The sequence below is a fragment of the Anarrhichthys ocellatus genome, unplaced genomic scaffold (genome assembly GCF_004355925.1).
Source record: "Anarrhichthys ocellatus isolate YVR2014 unplaced genomic scaffold, GSC_Weel_1.0 scaffold65, whole genome shotgun sequence".
NCBI lineage: Eukaryota > Metazoa > Chordata > Actinopteri > Perciformes > Anarhichadidae > Anarrhichthys > Anarrhichthys ocellatus.
In genome coordinates, this window is record NW_022280095.1 from 1,365,949 (window position 1) to 1,390,413 (window position 24,465).

The following is a 24,465-nucleotide window of genomic DNA, read 5'->3' on the forward strand; positions in this document are numbered from 1 at the left end:
CACTCCTTCAGCAGCTGTCTACGTGACAGATGTTCAAATCACACCTATTGATCTCCCGTTTTCTGTGATTTTTGCTCTCACAGATGGACTAATCAATACCCATGCTCAGAGCTGCTCACTGTGTCTGCCCACACAACACACACGCACACACACACACACACACACACACACACACACACACACACACACACACACACACATACACGTTGATTGGGTGTCATAACACAACATTTGCCAATTTGTAAAGCACTCAAACTGAAAAAGAGTATTTTGCTTTAGTATGAACAATCGTCTAGCCTCTTATCCTGTTGAACATAAAGCACAAATTTGAAACAATAACCATCAACAAGATTACCACCCTCAAATTCCAAGTGCCCGCTCCCAATGATTTACTCTAACAGTGGTCTAGAAGTCCTATACACTCGTCAAAGAGAAAAGAAAATCCTGTGGTGTCCCAGTGGAGGAAAAAAAACCAACAGATTCCACACTCTCTCTGTCTCTTTGTCATGTTTTTATTGGACAAACCACCAAAATGCCCAACATTTATATATACACACACACACATGTCTGCTCCCAGCAGAAACACAGATGCATCCTCCTAAACACATACTGCCGTTTTAGCTAGTTAGAGGACTCTAAATTACCCAGAGCGGTGTCCCCGAGGCAACTGTGGGCCGCTCACTCTCAATCATTCATCCTCTCATTCATCCAAAAACCCCAACAGTTCAGAGAGTCTCAGACGGCAGTCCCCTGTCTGAGGTCCAACTACTCCAGTCCGTCTTTGTGCTCTCTGACTCCTTAATTACTGTTTTCTCTTCATCTCTGGAGCTAAATTACAACTGGAAGACAATGAGTGATAATCATCGCTCACTTTACATTACAGGCCTCACATTGTAAATCATAAATGATAGCTTAGAGAAAAACCTTCCTGTCATGTGTTTTGTTCTTTCTGTTTTAGCAGCTTTTGCTTTACTTTTGCAGTATCTTTGACATTTTCAGAAACATAAATCAGAACCGTTGAGCTGCTCGTCAACAATGCAACAGCGTCGAGCCACATTGAGCTCACAGATGCCTGAAGTTGATCGCTGATCGAGGATCAGTTACAAGGCTGCAACGTTGATTTCCCTAATCATGCTTTGAAAAAAAAGAGTCCTGATAACTGTGGGCCATATTGCCGTAAGACCATTTAATGACCACAACTGTGAATATATAGTGACACTTTTCATTTGTCTCTGTGGGTGGTGAATGTGCACATCACCCTTCAACTTTGACACCTGACCCCAAGCTCCTCATTAGCTTCCCCGTTAGCAGATAGCGACAATGAAATCAGTGGTATTTCACAGATATGCACCTTTGTGGCTGGCAGCTGCTGCACCAGCCAAAGTCTTGCTGAGACCCATTGGACACGGACAGAGAAGGGGTTTAAACGGCTATAAATATTTAACAGCAAGTAAAAGATAGGGCTGATTTCTGCGCTGATTAAACCAGCTGTCTCAGGTCCCAAAGGATTCAAATTCTTAAAAGGGGGGGGGGGGGGGGGGGAAGCATAGACATACAAAAACAGAAGACAGGCACACACACTGTTGCACACCCGGGTTAAGAGTTGCCACATTGCAGGGCTTTGTGCAAGATAGGATCGCTACTATCTAAATCCCCTTCGTCTCTTATCACGCTTTTGAGTCCAGTAAGGTGATGTCATCCCTCAATGTGCTCCTCTCTCCATCTGTCCATCCCTGTAACAAGCTTTTTATCTCCCTCAGACCTCACTTTTAACCTCCATTCCCAGTCGACTCCCTCTTTCTGTCTTCCTCTACCTGTTTTCAAAAAAGAGATGACAGCTTGTAGTTGATCTATAGAGCGAATGGTGACAGACCTGGTATAATTGCTGGGTTGTCGTACGGGAAATTTCTACTTTATCTAGTGATGATATTTATTCCAATTCCACCTTTAAATCTAAAGGAGACTAGCAGACTCAACTGAAAAAAACATACCAGATATAGGGATGGGAAACTCCAAGCATCGGACATAAAGGTGATGACTCGACTTGTGACTGTGCCTGAACAACGGCTCCTGTGTGCTTTCGCATGAGATACAGCCCAAAGACTTCGTGGGCTGAAGCTGTAACTCAGTGGTATAGTTCCCTGTTTAGCGTTGACTGTGGAACATCTAGAGATATGTCCTGATGTGTGTGTGTGTCTGTGTGTACAAGTATGCACATTTGCGGGAGACAGAAAGAGAAAGAGGCAGAGAAACTTTTCAGTGGCCATCATCTCTTATTATGTTCATTAATAATATTAGCATTCTTTCTTCCAAATATAGAAGTCAATCTCTATCGCTCTGTCTCTTTCACCTCCCGCCCCTTCCCTTGCCTTCAGTGGTTTGATCGTGCTAATCATTTCCAGCCGTGAACTCCACATGAAAGACAACAAGCACTTGCCGTAATAGGGTGCTGAAAGAACGAGCGAGGGAGAGGGGAGAAGCTAAAAGAGAAAGGGGAGGTCAAGGGAGGAATGGAGATTGAATGAGAAGAGAGATGGAGCCTCGGTCCTCCTCGTTCCCATTTCAAGGTCTCATGTTATCATTAGCCCTGCCTTTTGTTCCTTTGCCAAACTATCCCCCCCCCCTCTCCGACTGTCCCCTCCCTTCTCTCCGTCCTCGCCATATATCTTAATTGTACCCATAGTGCCTCAACTCATTGGCAACAGAAAGGCAGAAATTGATTTGGAGATTTTGAGGAATGCAGCTCACTGGAGAGCAAAGGAATGTGTCAGTGGAAAAAGTTAAAATATTTTTTTTAGCTCTTTCCGACACAGTTATTACTTGTAAATCCAGACACATTCAGTTTATTGAAAATAACTTCTACAATGATGCATTCAGTTTCCCAGCTCCAAGTGTATCATGCTCTTTTATGGTCATTGCTGCTGCTTTGAAGGATAATTCAAGTGTTTTACAGCTCAGGTCTTATTCTCAGAGTTTCTGCCATTATTTATATCACTCATAAATAAATTGTGAGTCAATTTGTCAGATCAAGGAATGCAGTAACACACCTAAAAATAAGTCAGATGGGGTAAGAAACATGAGCAGTCATGGTAAACGATCGATCAGGAACTCCCAGATTTGCCAAACTTGAAACAGAAAATGAAGGCAAATGGCAAAGAAATGAAATGACCAGAATTATGATTTTAATTATGAAAAATCTAATGAAAGAATAAGTCAAAAAGACCAATGCCAGCTGAATGCCAGAGTACAGTTTCATCATAACTGATTTTGAATTGATGGCCAATACTACTAAATTAAGACCCATGTTGTAATAAACTACATATTCTGCATATGATGGGACAACATTTGCATTCATTTTAGAATTCTACTTGGCCTATTTGACCTCTCAGATCATGATTGCCCTATAAACATTCAGGCCTGGCACCAGTCAGTGGAAGAGTAGATTAGTTTGGGACAACTACTTTTACTCTGAAAGTCGAAAGAATCTCTCTCTCTCCCTCTCTTTCACGAGTAGCTATAAAAGTCCAGAGCTGCAGCTGCGTCCGAGAAGCCGTGCGCAGACTCCCTCTGACACTCACCGATGTTTTACAGAGAGGAACTGCAGAGAACAGCAGGATCCACCTGGACCAGCGCCCACATCTGGAGAAGCTGAGAATAGAGGAGTTGAAAGGAGGCAGTACAGTGGAAAAGGTTTTAGGGTAGATGTTGGCTTACTGGTATCATTAGACACTAGCTGTTAATTTGTACCTCATCCCAGACAGGAGACCACGCCTTCTTTGCAGCATGAAATACTACTGACAGACACTTACTTTGGGTTATGTGTGGGAGCATTAAGGAAAGGGTTAAGGTGTGTTTGAGAGATCTAAGTCATCCCGTTAGAGAGACGACCCCCTCATGTATCTGCAGGAGAATGAGAGTGACAGTAGGAGCATACAGTACGATAGAGGAAGGCTAAGTCGAAAGATAGAGGGACAAAGAAACAGAAAGAGAGAGTACTTGTGAAGAAGAGTGATGCAAATGAATGATGAACTCTGGATCTTTGCTATTGCTCCATTGAGTGATCGCTCCTCTACTGTCCCAGCCAGGGATGAATGGCTCTCTATGGACAAAGAGCTCCAGGCATGAGTCCTGGCAGAATTTGATACTCGGCACGCTCTCCCTGACTGTTTTTCACATAGTCCTTTCCAGGCTGACGTGTGCTCTGTGAGACGTAAGCTTTTAACAGATATGTAGAAGTCGGACAATGAACTACACGATAGGTGAATTTATGTTTCATGTATTACAAGTTCAGATGGTTGGTAGATGCTTGGCTGAAGCATTTTTAAGTCCATTTGTGTTTTGATGATTTTTCCACTGATAAATGCTGCGAAAGGCCAGTACACGTCGTCAAAGTAGAGAAGAAAAGTACACAGCTGGTACAACAGATAATGCACACAAAAAGTGATAATCAACTTTAAATGTTTCGTCTGTAGACAGTTATCTTTAACGGATACGTTTGAGCCATTTTCCTTTCATAGGATACTTTGGCATTTCGTGACGTCAGGGGGGATATCAGCACTCTCACAGAAAATAACCACATTGGAGGTTTTGCACGTTTAAGTCCATTAACTACAAATTGTGTATACTTATCATTACTGTGGACCATTTTCCAAAGTGAACCACACTCCACGATTTCACCACCTTTCAGGCAGCCATTAGTTTTAGGTCATGCCAGTAATGTCTGGAAGTCAACTTGACCACCTTTATGGCCCTTTAATATAACAATGACCACCAAAGGATGTGGAAGTTTTTTTGTTCCTCAACTGCATAAATATAAATGTAGCCAAAACAACTTAGTCAGTAACGCACTTTCAACATCACGCTAAAAGCATTTCAAAAACATAAGGACCAAAACTTTAAACCTTTTCTAACGACATGACCACCCTCCCATCAACACCCCCATCCAAGAATCTGTGTACGGAGACTAATACTATGAAAGCATATATACCTAAGAGCAAGAGACATGTAGATCTTGAAAGGTATGGGCACCTGTCTGTGTATGTGTTGCTATGTTTATGACAGCGGCAAACCCCCGGAGAGTACGATAAGGAATAGGTGTGCAGAGCTGAGGCTGGCTGGTCATGCATCAGAGAGCAGGCTCTGGCGTGGGAGGAATTCCTCGCTGGCAAACACCCTCGTCTAGTCCACCAGATCTCCTGATTTAAGAAGACGTGTGTGTGTGTTTACTAGATTACGTTATTGGCTTTAAAGCTGTGCTAATTTTTTTTTAGTCGAGATAAGTGCTGTAAATGCTGGATACTGCAGCAAATTGGTAGAGGTGTCTTTGGTGTTGAATCGGCATCCTGGTTTGATCCAACCGTCTGGCCTGCATAGTGTAAACTGAACATTGGGGCTGTGCTGTCAGATGGATTGACAGGAGGGAAATGTACTGATGACAGAGTTGATCCTGAAAAGCTCCTGTTTTTTTCTGGAGGGTTGATGTGATTTTATTTTTTTTGCTACACATATCAAACTGTTGTGCTTTGGTTTGTCTGTCTCTGTTTTGTCCATCTGCCTTCTTTTTTCTATGTTCAACTTTTGAATTTCAAGTCTGTAACCACAAAACTGCTGTGTTGCATACAGTATGTTACAGCAGAAAAACCCAAATCATTACATCTTTCATTTTATAGCTCCCAAGGTTTCAATAAAAGTATTCTTGAATAGGTGTTTTCTTTGCGCAAGGTTATGTTTGCCTTGCATATTTTTTTTTGCCAGCATGAAGAATCCATACCGTACTGCTGTGGGTTTTTACATTTTAAAGTTTGTGGTGAATCAATGATGTGCTCTCCTGCTTGTTCTCAGCCTCTATGCAAGCCTTTTCCAGTCCAAAACTACTTCCAAGTGCATTCATGAATACTGTGTCCAATCCCTGTATTTTCATAAAACCCCCAAACACACTATCGTGTCTCCTTAACTGCCTTATCCAGAGCAGAGCACCCTTCCCCTTGCATTTGAATGTGACCTGCAACAGAATTTATTGGGTAAATATAGAGGTGACGATGAAGTCACTGTATGACCAGGTGGGCGGTCATGGGTGTTAAAGCCTCTTTAATTAGATTATGTGAAAAGGATGGGGTCATCGTATATGCGAGTGTCTGTGTGTGAGCGTGTACACGTTAGTCCAGTTCTCATCACCACAGGTGGCTAATCCATCACAGACAGTCAGAAAGACATGACGAACACCCAGACATGTGCATAGATCCCAAAAGATTGTGTTAGTCTCAACACTACTCTGGAGGAAGTCCCAGCAATGATCTAAAATCCCCAGCTGTAAACACTGACCAAAGGAAGAGGTACAGTACGACCTCTCAAAAACCGTCTAGCCGCAGTAACACTACGACTAAAAACCCTGAGGGAGCCGTTCTAATATTCCCTGTGAGAGTCAAGGTGCTGGTGTTTCTGTCCATCTGTGTATAGCCAGTAGGTAAGTGTAATGGTGAAGACATGTGTTGGTGGGACGGAAGGAAGGTCATTGCCGGATGTCTGCTATGGTGGTCCTCTGGGGTTCAGGGCCAGGGCAAGTTCACATGTAGGATTCAGACCTATGATGAAATCATCAAACAACAAACACAGACAAAACAGATGTATTAGATATGATTTCATTCTCATGATATTATGACTTTGTTCATAAAATCTCTACCCCTCTCTTAGTCAATTACTCGATTAATAGGTTGTTTTGTTTGTTGACTAAGATTTCTTTTTTTCATTTTTATTGTTTTATTTTTTGTGGAGAAACTCAGTTTTTCAGATCTGTTGATTAAATCAATTAATCGATTCAAAATCGTAGGAGTTTTAGTTAACTAAGACTTTCTGTGGTCGAGCACCACCCTAAGAATATCCTTTGCCAGAAATGTTGTAATCAGTATTTACACCAAACTTTAATTGAAAGTAAACAGATATCTTTCTGTTGCTGTGTGACTGTATGACAGAGAGGGAGCGATGTCATGAGGACTCCTGGATCTTGGCTCGTCTTCAAGGCTTCGAGATCTGACGGAGAATGCTACTTTTTACAAGCACCATAAACGCCACCAAACAATGTTATGGACCATGTGTAAAACATCAGTCAGAGGCAGGACCCTGGAGCACAGAGGACATTTCCCTTTTGTGTTTTAAAGGAAATCTTTGTTGTATTACGGCATTTATGAGTGTTTTAATAGATTTGGTCGGAACATACAATGTATGTGTGTGTGTGCGTGTATGTGTGTGTGTGTGTGCAGGAGAAAGAAATATGTTAGGTACATGAGACAAACAAAGTCAAAGGTTGGATCAAGACCTCCGTCTGTTGTGTCTATAAAGTCCTTTGTGGGAGAAAAATGGAGTAAGGATTAAAGTCGTAGGTGTTCGGCTCTCCCAGTCAGTCTGCATCTCATTTATTTGCCAGATAGAAACCAGTTTGACCTTCCATCACTCATTTTAGTGCCTCTGTTGACGCCTGAACCAAACACACAATCTCTGTCAAAACTCTTCTCTCTCGTACTAAAGGTTACCCATCAGTCCCTCCCTCTATATCCATGGTAACCGCACCACCTGTCCTTTTACCAGTTTTTCAAACACACCGTGGGGGACATTTACCCTCTTTTTTTCTCCTTTTTTCACATACAGAGTATCTGTGATCCATAAAAGTGAATTGCTCTCACAGATGCTTGGTTTTATAGTCCTCTGGAAATCATAACAAGTAGTGCTATGGTGTGTGATATTTTGACAAGTGCAGATGTATGGGCAGTGAGGTGGCTGTAATATGGGACATTATTGTGATAACAAAAAGGCCCTCAGCTCGTATATAATAATCATGACACATGTAAGTTTTCTTTCGTGCAGATTTTTTGGGACCTGCTGGGTGTGTTGGTCCGATGCTTCTTGGAATCCTTATGTCTCACGGGCTGTTTGGCACCAGTGGACCGTCCATCTCTTACCTCGTGTCTCTTTTCCCTCAGGTGTCAGCCACAGATGAGGATCGTGGCTCCTTTGGCGCTATATCCTACATCCTGGGTTCCGGCTCTGGAAGCACAGCACCAACACACTTTACCATTGACAAGGAGACTGGCCAGATTTGCACCAGCACAGCTCTGGACCGGGATGAAGGATTGGACAAGTTTGACTTGACCGTCACTGCAACGGATGGAGTAAGAATACTCTTACCCTAAAACTATAAGGAATTAGTTGTTATCTCTGTAACCCTTTCATCTTGTCAAACAAATCAAATATTAAAGGACAAATCTGTCGTCGGTCAGTCTCATGTCTGTCTGATGAAAAGCTAGGAGGCTACTGCCAGCAGACAAGGTTAGTTTTTACACTGGAAGCAGGAGAAACAGCTTTCCCAGCAAGGTAACAAACCCCCCTGTAAGACCACATTGTGTCATTTTTATACCAACACTACTACAAGCCAGTTTTTAATTTTTTATTAGTGAGTCTTTGGTTAGTTTGAGGTTCTGGCAGAGAGATTGTGTTAATTTCGTACACAGCCAGGCAAGCTGTTCCCCCTGTTTCCAGTGTTGTTGCTGAGCTAAGCTACCTGGCTGCTAGCAGTAGCTTCATATTCATCACAGACGTGAGAATGGTATCAATTTTCTCATTCAACTCTCAGCACAAAAGCAAATAAGCGTATTTCTTTAACCTTTGCACTTCTGTACAATTAAAGTCTAATTAATCATAGCTGAAAAAGACCTATGAAAGAGATCAAACTAGACTGAAGTTAAAGCGCTAGTTTTTCGTGTTGCCTTATGATCAAACATTGCCGCCTGAGTGTGTGATGCTCCTTCTGATCAGAGCTTCAAGCAGACGGCAAATTAAGGATGTGTGCACTCAAATAAATCTGATCAAAGAGACACTGAGAACATGTTTGAAGAAGACAACGTCCTGTCTCTTACTGTGTGTCTTCGAAAGATTCAAGGGAAAGCGCAACAGCATGGCAAAGCAATCAGAGCAAACAGAGTGGGAGTGTGGGGAGGAAAAAGGTAAAGAAGTAGGAAAACAGATCGATTTAAACAGTCAATTTCTATGACCTTTTTACCGTAGGATACCATTTAAGTTATATACGATGCCTTACTTGACCACATTTACAAACTCTCTGCTCTATTGTCTTCCCAATAGACACATACAGATTTAAAGTATCAATTAATCACATTGGATGCACTTAAATTGGCATGAGGTGCAATATAGCATTCATTTTCTTGTGTATACTTTGATTGCATAAAGAAATATAATACATCACCATTATTTTGTCATAGTTGTAGAAGTCATACTTTTTTTATTTGCTCTATTCATGTGAAGATTGAATTCAGTTCTATAATTTACCACGTAACCCACACAATGCATCTTCTCTCCCAACCCCGGCGCATTCCCAGCTCAACTCATCTGTTCCCTCCGTCTCAACTATCCCTTCTTTAATGGGCTCGTAAAACTAAGCCGGCAGACACAGTGTAATGAGTGCAAACCCTTCTCCTCGCTGACAAATGCATACAACGGTTGATTGGTTCCATATTTCGAGGATCTTCAACAGAGTACTCATCTTTCTGTATTCCTTTACACTGTGACATGACTCTATCGTCGATATTTCATAACATGAAAGACCTGGGCTGTCGCTTTTCACCAAGAGATGGAAAACAAATTGAATGTTGTCTTCGGGGATATACAGTACAGTGCTGAGGTGATCTTGTGTATAATAATATTTTAACGCTAATATCTTGAATCAAATCTAATCCGAAGAAATTTATTTTTTTTCCAGGGTGGCCTGAGCTCAGTAGCACGCGTGCGAGTCTCTGTGGTGGACATCAATGACAACCGGCCCACCTTTTATCCCGTCCTCTACACAGTCAGCCTCAGTACCCATAGTGCCCCGGGAACCTCCGTTGTCAAGGTAACAGCGAATGACCCTGATGCTGGGGAAAACGGCAGAGTGACCTACCGCACAGTGCCCGCAGGAGGAACTGGTTTCTTCACTCTCAACAAGGACACGGGTATGTGTGTGTGTGTGTGTGTGTGTGTGTCACTAAGAACCACACACACCGAACAAACATGGATGAGCTGTTGTGAAACGTGTCTGTTTTGGAGTTTTTAAAAAAACAAAAAAGATGTAGTTTAATTTGTCTTCTCTACTCATCTTTCTCCCTCTACAGGCGTGATTTCTCTCTCTCGTTCGCTCCACGGCAAAGCCAACACGGTAATCTCCATGGTGATATCAGCCGAGGATGGCGGTGGCCTGACGGCGCCGGTCAATGCCAGGGTGAACGTGAGTGTGGTGGGAGGCTCAGTGGCGTCTCCCGTGTTTGACCAGGCCCAGTATTTCTTCACCGTGTCGGAGGACGTCCTCAGGGGGACGGCGGTGGGAGTGGTCCGAGCTGCTACCAAGACAGGTGAGGACGCCTGTTCTGTCAAGTTGTTGTTGTCTTTTCTGCCTTTGCACATAGCAGGTTTGCGTCTATCAATTTACTTGACATGATTTGCCAGGGGGAACCTGTTTCATGTGCCTTACTGTACCTGGTTTCATCTTTCCGACAAGTACCAGGACAAAAATGCACTAATGGGCTGGAGAGTGTATGATGTCTTCCTTCTCACTCCAGCAGTTGTGGAAATACTCAAGCAATAAGAGCACACACTCCATTAAGAAATCACATCCATCTCAACGCGTGGGCTTCACAGGGGATCATTTTCACTGTGGCCAGACTTTTATTTTCTTTCATTATTAATGATGGAGAAATGACTTTGGATGGGCGTGTAATTCTGAGTGGGAGTCATAATAAAGTGTTTTCAGTGCTGTCGTGGACAGAAGAACATTTATCTCTGTCTGTGTAACTGCACAAGGCTTTCAGTAATTCTACCCCCTCATCCCCCTTTGAGTGAATCCGGCCCTTCGTTAACACTTACGATAATAATACACACACCACATCCCTGTCAACTGAAAGCGGATATGGATCTGTCGTCTGAATTTTTCATGTGTCGGATGTGTTTACATTAAGCTAAAACGAATTGGATAATCAACAGCTGCACAAAGGATATTGAAACTCTCTCCATCCCGTCTTGTGGTGAAAGGTTTAGTTGATTGATCATACGCAGAAATTATCACGCAGTAATGCTAAAGATTTGCTGGTTCCAGTTTTCCAAAGGAGATTATTTGCTGCTTTTCTCTGTTTTATATAATTGTAAACACCCTGGGTTCTATTGTTCGTCCCTTTTTGACTGCCCTTTTCTCATTCTTTATTTTGCTGTCTGTGTCCTCCATGCAGGCGTTTCTCAGGATATCTTTTACACCATCTCCTCCGGAGACCCTGATGGTTACTTCACAGTGGACAGTGCCTCTGGTACCATTCGCACTGCCCTTCCTCTGGACCACGAGACCTGCTCTAGTCGTGACCTGGAGATCCAGGCGCACTCCGGGTCTCCTCCAGCATATGGAACCAGCCGGGTACGGATAACCATTTCAGACGTCAATGACAATGCCCCCACCTTCCTCCCCTCCTCATCAGAGTCCCTGCTTTTACCTGAGATCACCAAAATGGGGACTGTTATCTACAGCATTCAGGCCACCGACAAGGACTCTGGTCATAACGGTCAGCTCAGCTTCGACCTGGTCTCTGCTGGGGCTGCAGGTAGCGGTGGCCAGAGGACGTTTGGTGTTGACCGGGGCAGCGGGGAGGTACGTCTGATTGGGAGTCTTTCTTATGAAAGTGTTCCACGCTATGACCTTCAGGTGGTTGCCAAGGATGGCGGAGCACCTCAGCTCAGCTCCACCTTCACCCTTGTGGTCCACATCCAGGCGCAAGATGCACAAGGCCCCAACTTTGACACCCTGACCTACCGCGTGGAGCTACGGGAAAACACCCCCCTCAACACACGTTTCCTCCAAGTTCGAGCACTCAACAGAGAGGCTTCCAGGAATGGAGGAAGCTCCTCGTCATCTTCTTCATCCTCTATTTCCTACCGGCTTAGGCCTGACGGTGACGCTGCAGGTTTTGGCATCATGCCAGATAGTGGGTGGCTGTTTGTTCGTAGCTCTCTGGACCGAGAGGTCAAAGACATGTACCTGCTGACTGTCCTGGCAACTTCAGGTCCGGGAGGGACGGGCAGAACTGGCAGTGCCGCAGTCAGGGTGACGGTAACTGATGAGAATGACAATTCCCCAAGACTGAGCCAGGAGAGGGTGTTCCTAGCTGTCAGAGAGAACCTGCTGGCAGGGACCGGCTTTGGAAGGGTGTCTGCAACGGACAGAGATGCAGGACTAAATGCTCGACTCACCTACAGGCTGCTGCACACCGACAGGCACTTTCAGATCAACTCGCAAACAGGTGAATACGAACACCATATCATAGCCTTTTTATATTTGAATTTAAGAAGAGTAATAGTACTTATGAAGCAGTTTACTGGAATTGTGTTACACTTGCTGGGATGTAGTTACTCCATCAGCAGGACTAATTCCAACATGATTTCCCTTGAGGAATCAATGATTTGCTGTTAGACTATTAAATTAACATGGTAATTATTCCCTAACTATTAAAAGTAATGAACGCTGAGGCCTTCTCTCTTTCTATTTTTCTTTAGGGGAGATTAGCACCCGCCTCGCCTTGGACAGAGAGCAGCAGTCCAGCTACCAGCTCGTTGTGGTCGTACAGGATGGGGGTACGCCTCCTCGCAGCGCCACCGGCACCGCTCATATCAGTGTGCTGGACGAAAATGACAACGCCCCCAGTTTCACACATACCAGGCCGGACAGGGAGCTGCTCCATCAGGTGAGAATGAAGGGACATCAGATAAATCAGGTGAGGGCAGAAAGAGATCCATAACTCAACCCATTGAGAAATGCTATCCCAGCTAGGATTTCACAAGACAGCAGCAATATTGTTTTGTTACCGTCATTCCCAATTGACTTCACTTATACTGTTTGAGTTTTCCAATAACTGTTTGAAGTAAACACATTTCTTAAAGTTACTTTTCATTTTTGAAGGCGGTAAAGAGTTATTCTATGATTTATAAGCAACAATCATCGTGCTAGAGAGGCAAGTAGACAAGGTAAGGAGTAGAAACAAACGTAAGAGGAAGATACTGTCCATAGATAAGGCACAGTATGTCAGAGAAAGACAATATAATGAGTAACAATCCCTCTCCATTGTAGGTGATGGAGGGGCTTCCATCCGGGACAGTCTTAGGGACAGTGACAGCTAAAGACCCAGACGAAGGAGAGAATGGGACCGTATACTACTCATTATCAGGTGAGTCATCAGTTACATTTCAACCACTTGTTAAAGTCTGTGTAACCAGTGTTTCATCATCATTCCCTGAAGTATCTGAGCTGATATTCATATATGTTGCATCCTCTGAAGGCTCCAGAGCAGAGCGTTTCTCCCTTCACCCGACCAGTGGCGAGCTTAGAACCGCTTCCCCTCTGAGATCGGTCGAGCGAGACGAGTATACCTTCACTGTGACTGCTGCTGACCACGGCACACCTGGCCTCAGCTCCACCTGCCAGCTACGGATACAGGTAAACACAATCTGTACATTTTAATATCCTCGGGCAAGTGCTTGCACATTTGTTGTGTCTTCAAAACATTTCTGAAGCCTTGGGCAGTTGGAAACAAAGCCCAATATGGTGGCCAAACTTAAAGCTGTCACATCTACACATTACCTCAGTCCTTTTGCATTCCTTGCTGCGAGTAATTTCCTCAAACTGTGCACAATGTGAACAGTATAACTGTCAAAGGAATTAGAAAAGGAGATAAATATGAGAAGGAGAGAAGCTGAACCTGTGCCTGCACAAACAAAAGCATCTATCCAATCTAGTGTGTGTTTCCTGCTCCAAAGGTTAGTGGCGTAACCAAAACCCAAGGTGAGAAACCCGGAGCTACAAGAGGGAGCTGGTCTGGACTGAGTTATTGCTCTGAACTTTCTGTTGGAGGGTCAATCCAGCATATCAACATATATTATCAGGAATTCACCAGCAGGAGAAAGAATTGTCCTGCCACAGAGGCTTTTAGACAGAGATGGGTGGTGGTTTGCTTTGACTGTGGAACGTTGAGCTCACTGTTTGTATGTGATGTGATTTCAGAAAGGAAAAGGATGCTAATTACAGCAGGAGTGCTTGCCTTAGATTTCACCTGTGCCCTACTTGTGCGACACTGAGATTAGACAGAGGGGAAACAGGCTCCTTGGAATCAAATGTTACCAGATGAGATTTGATGAGAGCCAGCTGCATCAAATCACACAGAGAGAAAGGGAATACACCGCTGTACGGTAGCAGGCAGTGATACACACATGCTCGCAGACACACCGACTGAAATGACGTGTTCAAAACACTCTCGTGAGGTAACATTTCCAGATAATGATTTTGAGATAACGTTTCACATAGCTGTGGGTAAAATCAGACACAGGGTCAGTACTACAGTACACTCGCTAGCTTGCGTGTGTACTGTAGGCATTGGGTACAACCAATGTATCACAGAAGAAAATAAAAGGACATGGTTCTATTTTCTAGCTTTAAAAAAAGATAGAAGCCAATAACTCTTGGCACTTTACATGTAGTTTTGTATGCATTTTATCTTAAAATGTCTGCACATAGTCAGTTTTTTTAGTCTGCACATGAGGCTAACTTATGCACATCATCCATATCACTTCTCTCCTCCTTTAGGTTTATCCTTGCTATTCACGTATGATAAAGACACCATAAAGATGCAATTCATCGCATTCACATATCTTGGTAATGAAAGGGGTATGGTGTGTGTGTGTGTGTGTGTGTGTGTGTGTGTATGGATTTTTTGATGATGAAACCACAGCTTGTTAAAATCTGCTTATGTTTGCTGTCTTCGGGGCTCTTTAATCTGTCCCAGAATAATATCGAACCCTGAGGCTGTTGCTCAGAGTGGCCCTATCACGCACTTGTTTCCCATCTGACCGGACTACGACATATGGAGGCTGAACTTATTGCTCTGCATCATTTGAACTGCAATAATTACAGTTTCCCCTTGCATTACACTCTTCATTATTTTGTCACGGATCTCAAACCCCGACTCTCATCTTGAAGCCAGAATGCCACAGTATCAAGATATTTACTGGAAGTTTTGTAGATAATGTCTTCATGCACAATGAGGATGCCTGTGAGGGTTATTATAGTAATAACAACAAAGCAGAAACAGATTACAGCCCAAGGCTATGTTCGGGGATGGGCTGGGGTGAGAGTCATATAGCTTTATTGTCTGCAGAATACCAAAGGAAATCAGATCCAGCAACATTAACAGCACAGCATTCGCCTTGACACATTTCTTCTATACGTTGTTGACAATAAAAGTATAGATGAAATGTTTTTGTCGCAGTTTTTTCACTCTGTTTTGGTATAGATACATGGATGATTAAAGTAAAGAGTGATTGCATGACATGAGTAAAGACATGCTTACATTAAAATCAGCCTGTTTGACCGGAGTTTCCTTTCTTTCAGGTCCTCAGCTCCTCTCGGTCCAACCCTAAGCCCAACATGCTCTCCATGACCCTGAACACAGTCGAAGGAGCTGCTCCGGGCTCCATCATTGGCTCTGTCCGTCCACATGACCAGTATGAATCTAATGTGTTGGAAGGCCAGGTGACCTACCTGGTTGTTGGGGGGTCAGACCGGGATGGGACTTTCATGGTGGACCGCTTAAAGGGCGATGTGTACCTGGTGCGCGAGCTCGACTACGAGAAGGGGTCGAGGTACAGGCTGCACATCGAGGTGTCTGACTTCTCCCAGGCGTTTCCCAGCAGCCACCTGGTGCAGCTGGACATCAACGTGCAGGACAGCAATGACCATGCTCCCCAGTTCACAGAAGACCCCGTCAGCATTGTGATCCCAGAGAACATACAGCCAGGGGCTTCTATATATACTTTCCAGGCTGTGGATCAGGTGGGAAACAGAATATACCATCTGCTAAAGAATATGTGAAATGTTAACCAGTGATTTATCAATCTAGGTCCACTGTTATTTTCCTTTGAGGTTTTAATCATATCGCACATCAGTGGAAGAGATTTCCTCAGATGTCATCATGTGACTGAAGTATGCAAACTTCATCCACTGATGGAGAATGTGATGAAATCTCTGGAAATGAAATAGAAAGTCAAGATTATCTTTTAAAAACTTTTATTTCAAAGGTTAAGAATGAACTTTCTCTCTTATCATTTGTCATTTTGCTTGCTGAATCCAAATTTCCACTCACTGTCTAATTCATCTGTTTGATTTTTTTATAGGATGGCAGTGGACCCAACAGTGAGCTGCACTACTCCATAGAGCACCACTGGCCTGACACGCCAGACCTCCTGACCCTCGACCCCTCCAGTGGAGTCCTGACCCTTGGGCAGAAGTTGGATCGTGAGTCAACACCTTCCCTCTACCTCGTGGTGCGGGCCACAGACCAGGCAGTGGATCCTTCTCAGAGGCGCTGGGGTTCAGTCACCGCCCGGGTGTTTGTGACAGACGAGAACGACAACGCTCCGGTCTTCAGCTCTCCGTCTGCAGTCAGCGTTATGGAGGATCAGCCTGTAGGGTGAGGAGCTTGTCTCGCTGTAGATTGATTTTGATACCGTAACACAGTTTTATGTCAAGAAGAACTTTCAATAAGCCTGTTAAAAACTAATCAATGCATTTACTTTCATGGCCCCAAGCTTCAAAGGGCTTGTTCTAATCTAACATTTTATTTGAATCGTTATTGACAGGTTTGTGATTTTGTATGTGATGGCTCGAGATGAAGATGAAGGAGAAAATGGCAGAGTGTCATACAGAATCCAGGCAGGCAACAGCGCCGGACGCTTCAGTCTGAACCCCAACACTGGTAAGCTTATTTTTCGCGTGAGTCACGACATCTAAAAATATCAAAATGTTCCAATACTATAACAGGGTCCGTGGAGACGGGTGATTTCCCATAAATACCCAATTTACACTCCATCAAGAAATGATTAGGATCAAATTCACCACATCATTTCGTGCATTTACAATCCTGCTTTGAATGATTTAACACAGCAGAGTATGTGGCCCTTTTCTGTGAGGGTTTCATGATTGATAGATAATCAGCATCCCACCCGTGGAAGCCCCCTGGATGAACAAAACTTTCCAGAAGATCATAATTACGCACTGAAGTGCTGCATCTACAGGCTCTCAACTGCTAAAACACTCATAACCCAAATAACGCTCTTTACTAGATGATATTTCAATGCCTTAGAGCAATATTTCACTTGAATAATGCTTTGGTGTTCTTTCCTTGACGGATTTCTTCATGGGAACCGATCTTAATTTGGGCTAGGGACGTGGACACCCTTTGATATCTTATATATGTGTGTGTGTGTGTAATCTCATCATCATCTCGACGCTCGGTGGTGTAGGTGTGCTCAGCACTGACTGAGATGGGATTAAGAACCATAAGACGCACCTAATGCAGCTTCCAGATGTGAGAAAGTCTTTACTTCATTACTGTCAAGTGTCTGGTGCATGAGCAGGGGTTGATTTCACTCCTGGTTTGTTTCTCAAACTGTGTGGTGTTAAGCTTATGGTTAATAATAGCTGTAATAGCAGATTATCTTTGTTTTGCAAAGACATTTACCAAACTTCTTGGCTGATGTAAGGGTATCATTAGCCTGATTAATGCTTAAACATTATACGGCTGCTCTGCCACTGTGAACTTTCAGTTGTTTCACATTACAACTGCTGTACCACTTGGAAGCTAACATTTCTTACATGACCCCTGATTTCTATGCGGGTAGCTTCAAAACTGGATAAAACACTGTATTCATGCTCTTTGTATCATATATTTTATATTCGATATCTTGTTTAAGTAGAATAATAAAGACACCATTTTGTATGGCTTCAGCACTACATTTATTTTGCTAAAATTCAGTATGACATATTTGGTATCTTTAAAGATCTCCGGAAGAACTGAAACAGGGGAGCTACAGTATATAGCAAAACCACACAGCAACATCAGAGCCTCAGCTTCACAAACAATGTATGTGTTTGGCATGCTGAAGCATTTGTAAATTACACACGTCTCAGGCACCGCATGCCAGCTAAACGTGCACACTGCTGTGAACAGTAAACACACACACACACACACACACACACATTTCATATTGCCTCTCACTTTGACTGACCCTCCTTGTAGTTTGGGTGATGACAGGCATGTGGGGTGTCCACATAAAAGGTGGGAGAGTAACTGAGGCCAGAGTCTGAGAAGTGGTGGTCTTATGTGAACCAGCTCGATTTAAATAAAACACACACATAAACACACCAACTAATGCCTTACAGATTTAAAGGCGTGCAGATACTAAAATGTTGTACGAAAAAAAAACAATAACCAAGTTTTAGGGGAGGTTGATTTGAGTTGGCAACTATGTAGTTCCAGGTTGTGCTCCGGACTCTGCGTGTGTTTTCCTGCATGCCTGCACTAACAATAATCCTACATGTTCACGTATAAAGCATTCATTCACATTTGAATACATATTCAAAGTGCCATAATTTAAAAGCTTGGCTGTGGTCTCTCACTTACTGTGGAAACTCTCATAAAGCAAAGCTGTAAAAGTTTAGTTTTTACTAGTCCTGCTAGGCACACAATTACTGCCTCTCTCCGGTACACAAAAGTACATGGTCACAGAAATAATCCAAACACACACGTTGAGAAAAAATATTCAAATGAGAATAAACATTTTAAGTGACGTAATCCAGGAAAGGTGGTTTTACAACGTTTACTCTTTTCTCTCTCTTGTAGGCTCTCTCTCCGTCCTTAAAGCACTGGACCGGGAAGACCAGGAAATATTCAATCTGACCATTGTGGCGGAGGATCATGGGATACCTCAGCTTTCCACTACTCAGCTGTTGTGTGTGCAGGTCATTGATGTGAACGATGAAGCTCCGTTGTTCCAGCAAGCAGAGTTTGAAGCTCAAGTGATGGAAAACCACGGACCAGGAACAACTGTTTTGACAGTTACTGCCACTGACCGGGACCAAGGTTGGTTTAAATGTCTCATATTACTACTGTATTGTCTAGACAGAAAGGGAACATGTAGTACATTAGGGACAAAAAATTATTTTTCGATATATACTTTAAAAAAAACACAAATATTGTCTATAGATTCAATATGAACCCCACAACACTTTATTCCTCTTTGTCAGTAATACTTATGGATGAAGTCAAGTAAGAATTCATTTGGGAGCATCAAAAGAAATAAATATTTCTGATTGAATGTAGCCTATTTGCTTTATTGCCAGTTTTGCACAGCCCTTTAACTTTATTTAAATGTTTGTCTGACTTGTGTTTCAATGCAGGTTCTAATGGCCAAGTGACATATGGAGGTGTGACAGAGGAAGGCTTCATCATCAACCCTATGACAGGAGTCATCACCACCACGAAGGAACTGGATGCAGAGCTTCAGGATCACTACACTCTCACTGGTACTACTAGATCCATTGTCTTACACAACTCTATTTGACCTGTTAAATACTAATGGAGCTCAAGCTCATTGATTCCCACAGAACACCTCAAACAGCCTACATTAGTTTAAAATGTTGAATGGGTTACAACATCTCATCAGCTTAACAATTTGTATCTTTTATCAGTGTATGCCAGGGATGGAGGGATGCCTCCTAACTTTGCCAAGGCTGTAGTGCGCGTGGAGGTGCAGGATGTGAACGACAACGCTCCGGTCTTTGCAAAGCCATGGTACGGACTGGAGATGCCGGAGAACCAGGCCGCTGTAGAGCTTTGCTTTCTCAAGGCCACAGATCCTGACTTAGGTCCTGGGGGAGAGCTGGAGTACAAGATCACTGGTGAGAAACTGGTATTGTGTGTCTAATCCAAATATTGTATTAGAATGGTTTTAAAGAGTGATCTAGTTCACCATAATTACTGTAATTGCTGTACGAGGGTGTGTCAAATGTGGAAATAACAATATCCTGTGAGAGACAGGGAATTTCTCTTGTTTTTTCAGGCTTTTTAGCAGCTTAATCTCTTTTTTATTAGCCATCAGGTTTCCATGGACCATTTTCTGTAATATCTGAAGTTCTACTGACAGTGTTCCAGAATATATTTGGTATATAGTAGAGAGGGGATACATGCAGCATTTGGACCAATGTATTGCTTTTGACAGTGCTCTATTCCTACCATATGAAAGATCAGATCTCCGAACACTTACCCAAGACACGCTCCTGACATTATTCTGTATTATTTCAAATATAATATATTCCATAAACCTCTCTGGAGCACATTCAAACTCTGACTTAAGTGCAGAGTTGGCAGAGATGCTTTTAACACTGGATTTTTAAAGATTTTTTTTTTCTACCATATGAATCCTTCAACCAGCTGGGGACCCTGATGGAGATTTCCACCTCCACGCCAGCACGGGAGCCCTGTCCACATCACGCGGCCTAGACAGGGAGACCGGAGCTGAATATACTCTGGAGGTGGTGGCCACGGACCGAGGCAGCCCTGCTTTCAGCTCTACTGTGACAGTGGAAGTCAAAGTGCTGGATGTCAATGACAACAGCCCTGTCTTCACCAGAAGTAGTTACTCTGTGGAAGTGTCAGAGGATGCTGCAGAGGGGTCCAAAGTCCTGGAGGTAAGCGGAAATGGGAATTCAACAAAAGTCTTCATACGTCAATAGTACTCATGTAACCCTAAAAAATATATTTGTCTATTTCCAGGTGTCCGCCACAGATGCTGATGATGACCTGAATGGGAAAGTTCTGTACTTTCTAAGCCGAGAGGCGCACGGAGCGTTCGGTGTGGATGAGAGCTCTGGTGCTATCACCACATCCGCACCTCTGGACCGGGAAAAAAGGGCGTCATACAGCTTCCAGGTTTTTGCTGTTGACCTTTCACCTGCTGAACCCAGGAACACCTCTGCTCAGGTAAATGATGGGTTAGATGTTGAAGGTGTTCAGTTGACTCATTGTATTGAAAAGGTTTTGAATTTATGATTCACATGTACGATTTAGGAGATTTTAATTTTTTTAAATCTACATTGCATTGACAAGAAATTAGCAATTCATTTTGCAATTAATCCACATGTGACCTCTTTCTTCTAGGTGGCAGTCACCATCCTAGATGTGAACGACAACACTCCCTTCTTCCTCCAGGATCCGCTGGTCATCGAAGTGTCCAGCAGGCGTTCCCAGCGGGTTCTAGCCACCATGAAGGCCGAGGATAAAGACTTTGGAGCCAACGGTTCTGTTTTTTACCGTTTCGCCATGCCAGTCAAGGGCTTCAGCATCAACTCCCTGACTGGTGAGATCCAGGCCACCAAGCCACTGGGGGATCTGACCCAGGCTCAGAGGACCCTGATAGTGGAGGCCATGGACCAGGGCAGTCCAGCTCAGTCTGCCCAGGGAGTGGTGGTGATTTACGTGAAGGATGTGGAGTACAGCGGTATTCGCTTCTCTAGGAATGCCAGAGACGTCAGTCTACAGGAGAACGCCATGCAAGGTCTGACATTAATACTGTATTATTAAGGATTAGAATTATCGTCTCAGACAAATTTTCTACCTTCACACTTTACTCTCTCTGCTGTCACTGTTAAGGAAAATGTCCTCTGCTCTTCCTCAAAAATTCAGGCACTGCTGTGGCTCAGGCTCAGGCTCAACACCCGGATGGCACACGAAAGGGTATTAACTACAGCCTGTTCAGTGGGAATAGAAAGCAGGCCTTCCGCATCATCTCCTCATCAGGTGAAACTTCAAATAAAACAAAATCATTTTTAAGTATTATGTCCCATAGATGTAAATGAGATGTGGATAATAGAAAAACTATAAACACAAACAGTTAAACGAGACATTTGATTATTTCATGACGTGATGATTTTTGTCAAATCTCCAGGTGAAATCATGGTGCAGAGCTCCAAGGGTCTGGACTTTGAAGACGCCCCCAGGCTCCGTCTAGTTGTGAAGGCTGAAACGTTGTCCTCCACATCTTTCATGGCTATCAACTTGATCCTGCAGGATGTCAATGACAACCTTCCTCGCTTTCAGCTGCAGAACTATGTGGCCTACATGAGAGAGGCACAGGGATATGAGATGCCAATCATACAGGTACTTCCAAATTTGAAAACTGAACAATAAACTAGAAGGCCACTCTCAGAGCGCAAGGACGTTTTCATAAGTGAAAAATAATGTATCCGTATGTATCCGTCCTGTGGTTTGGATCCACTCCAAATTTATTGGGTTCTTCGTTCGCCCATGATACACCCTTTCACCAAGTTTCATGGAAATACGGCCAGTATTTTTTTTGTCATCCTGCTGAAAAACAGATAAACAAACTGAACTGAAAACATAACCTCCTTGGCGGAAGTAATAATGCAAAAGTCATACAGGTATTAGGCTTACTGGAGTTTTCCCAAGAGTCAAAATTCATTTTCATCATTCTCTCTTTTTTCCCTCTCCTCTACCTTCTTCCAGGTGATGGCGGAGGATGTGGATCAGGGCCAAAATGGTCAGGTGACTTACTCCATCCAGTCATCAGGCATGAGCGGCCTGTTCAAGATCGACCCGATGACAGGAAGCATCACCACAGCGGCCATCATGGACCGTGAGATCTTTACCCAGACCAAGTGAGAACAGATCTGCGGTTGAATAAACCTCTCCAACATACATTCTATGTGCACATTTTGAGGAGAGATATATATTTTAACTGCTCAATGGCGTGTGTACAGGCAAAGTCAATTTTGTATACATCATTGTATGTTTCTGTTTACATTTCCTCTGTCATCACCAATATTAGAATTCCACTTTAAGAACCACACATGTAATAAGACCCGCTTTTTTCTGTCCACCCACAGGCTTGTAGTTACAGCAACTGATAGAGGAAGTCCACGACTGGCTGGTTCGGCCACATTGACAGTGATCATTGTTGACCAGAATGACAACAGTCCCACTATTCCCTTGCCTCAGGAAATCCGGATCCCAGAGAGTAAGGACTTAAATTTGAAGGAATTTTGATCTTTAGCTTACTGCAAATACATTACGAAACAAATTCTGTCACCAGACAGGTGGGTTTATGATGAATGAACATTATAAATACTGCAAAAACATTCTTTTATCCACAGGACGTTAAACGCAGCTAACATGTTTTTGTTCAATCTCTTTCTCTACCTATCAGATATGTTGATTGGCACAGAGATCACTCTTGTGACAGGTAACGATGTCGACTCCAGTCCTGCCCTCTCCTACTCCTTGCAGCTGGACCCAACAGCCTTAGGCAAGTTTGGGATTCACCGCTACAGTGGAGGCGTATCACTCACTGCCCCTCTGGACTTTGAGGAGAAGACGTGGTACACCCTGACTGTCAGAACCACAGACAGCCAGCACCAGACTGAGGCTAACATTACAATACTGGTGGAGGATATTAATGACAATGCACCTGCATTCACCCATGATCTCTATCAGGTAACGTGGCTTATAAATCTAAAACGAATGCTCTGTTTAATTCAGGTATATTGATCATATATCAAATTTAATGCGTGTTGTAAGAAGTCTGATGTGACCATTACATCCTACTTGCTGCCTGAAATTTACAGAATACGTGTGTTTAATTTTTTTAAAAGTTTGATTGAACTCAATTCAGAAACAGTTTCTCTGCAACAGACTACAGCAGGAGGAGAGCATTGCACTTGTAGACATGTACACACACACTGTAAAAAAACACATGTACAGTCCCAAGGTGCACACAGAGGGGGTGATAAAAGTTAACTGCCTAATATTGACTGGGGAAAGGTTGCAGAGATCAGCCTCTATAATATTTACGTCTTTGTCTCAGGAAATGACTTCAACATTAACACAAGGAAAGGAAAAACAGGAATTAAAATATGAAATACAATGTTCCCCTCTGTGAGTTTAGTCCCTGTTCACTTTTGGGAAATGTATTACAGTAGTTAAGCAAACTGTTGTTGACTTATTTGTTTATTTTGCCCTGATGCTCAAATGTTGTTATTAATATCTATGTACCTCAGGTAACTCTGCCTGAGCACACACCACCAGGAAGTGTAGTCATCACCGTAACAGCGACTGACAGGGACTCTGGAGAGAATGGAAAGATCACCTACAGAGTGACTTCATCAACCCAGGGGGGTTTCTACATTGACCCCAACAACGGTAGACAGCACTGGCATCCTCCCTGATATAGTTGAAATCCCTAAGTTTCCAGTTTCAATAGAAAGTAATATGTAATTCATTACATTTTGAAAGCAACTTCCCCAGCACAATGTCTGAATCCCTCTTTTTGCCCTCTGTGTCCAGGAACCCTGTTCATCAATCACAGAGCGGAGTTCGACCCTGAACGTCCGTCAGTCAGTATTGTCATTGAAGCTCGTGATGGAGGGTCGCCTTCGCTCTCCTCCCTCACCACTGTCCAGGTCCAAATCTCTGATGTCAATGACAACGCTCCTGTGTTTCACCAATCAGATTACAAGTCAGTCTACATTTATTAGATTCTGGATGC

The 24,465-nt window shown here is 43.3% G+C and overlaps 1 protein-coding gene across 1 annotated transcript in view; it reads left to right on the forward strand.

Moving 5' to 3' along the window:
* Positions 1 to 24,465, forward strand: part of dchs1b (dachsous cadherin-related 1b) — a 77,962-nt gene that overhangs the window by 48,862 nt on the left and 4,635 nt on the right. Inside the window, exons 5-27 of the mRNA XM_031872537.1 lie at positions 7,974 to 8,162; positions 9,764 to 9,995; positions 10,155 to 10,391; positions 11,262 to 12,320; positions 12,574 to 12,761; positions 13,145 to 13,241; positions 13,353 to 13,510; positions 15,458 to 15,898; positions 16,240 to 16,535; positions 16,705 to 16,820; positions 18,747 to 18,986; positions 19,304 to 19,429; positions 19,595 to 19,804; positions 20,337 to 20,593; positions 20,679 to 20,885; positions 21,063 to 21,459; positions 21,588 to 21,701; positions 21,850 to 22,061; positions 22,428 to 22,579; positions 22,808 to 22,938; positions 23,128 to 23,414; positions 23,978 to 24,119; positions 24,264 to 24,435. Of these exons, the coding sequence (XP_031728397.1) occupies positions 7,974 to 8,162; positions 9,764 to 9,995; positions 10,155 to 10,391; positions 11,262 to 12,320; positions 12,574 to 12,761; positions 13,145 to 13,241; positions 13,353 to 13,510; positions 15,458 to 15,898; positions 16,240 to 16,535; positions 16,705 to 16,820; positions 18,747 to 18,986; positions 19,304 to 19,429; positions 19,595 to 19,804; positions 20,337 to 20,593; positions 20,679 to 20,885; positions 21,063 to 21,459; positions 21,588 to 21,701; positions 21,850 to 22,061; positions 22,428 to 22,579; positions 22,808 to 22,938; positions 23,128 to 23,414; positions 23,978 to 24,119; positions 24,264 to 24,435 (5,660 nt within the window). The remainder of the gene's footprint in view (positions 1 to 7,973; positions 8,163 to 9,763; positions 9,996 to 10,154; positions 10,392 to 11,261; positions 12,321 to 12,573; positions 12,762 to 13,144; positions 13,242 to 13,352; positions 13,511 to 15,457; positions 15,899 to 16,239; positions 16,536 to 16,704; positions 16,821 to 18,746; positions 18,987 to 19,303; positions 19,430 to 19,594; positions 19,805 to 20,336; positions 20,594 to 20,678; positions 20,886 to 21,062; positions 21,460 to 21,587; positions 21,702 to 21,849; positions 22,062 to 22,427; positions 22,580 to 22,807; positions 22,939 to 23,127; positions 23,415 to 23,977; positions 24,120 to 24,263; positions 24,436 to 24,465) is intronic.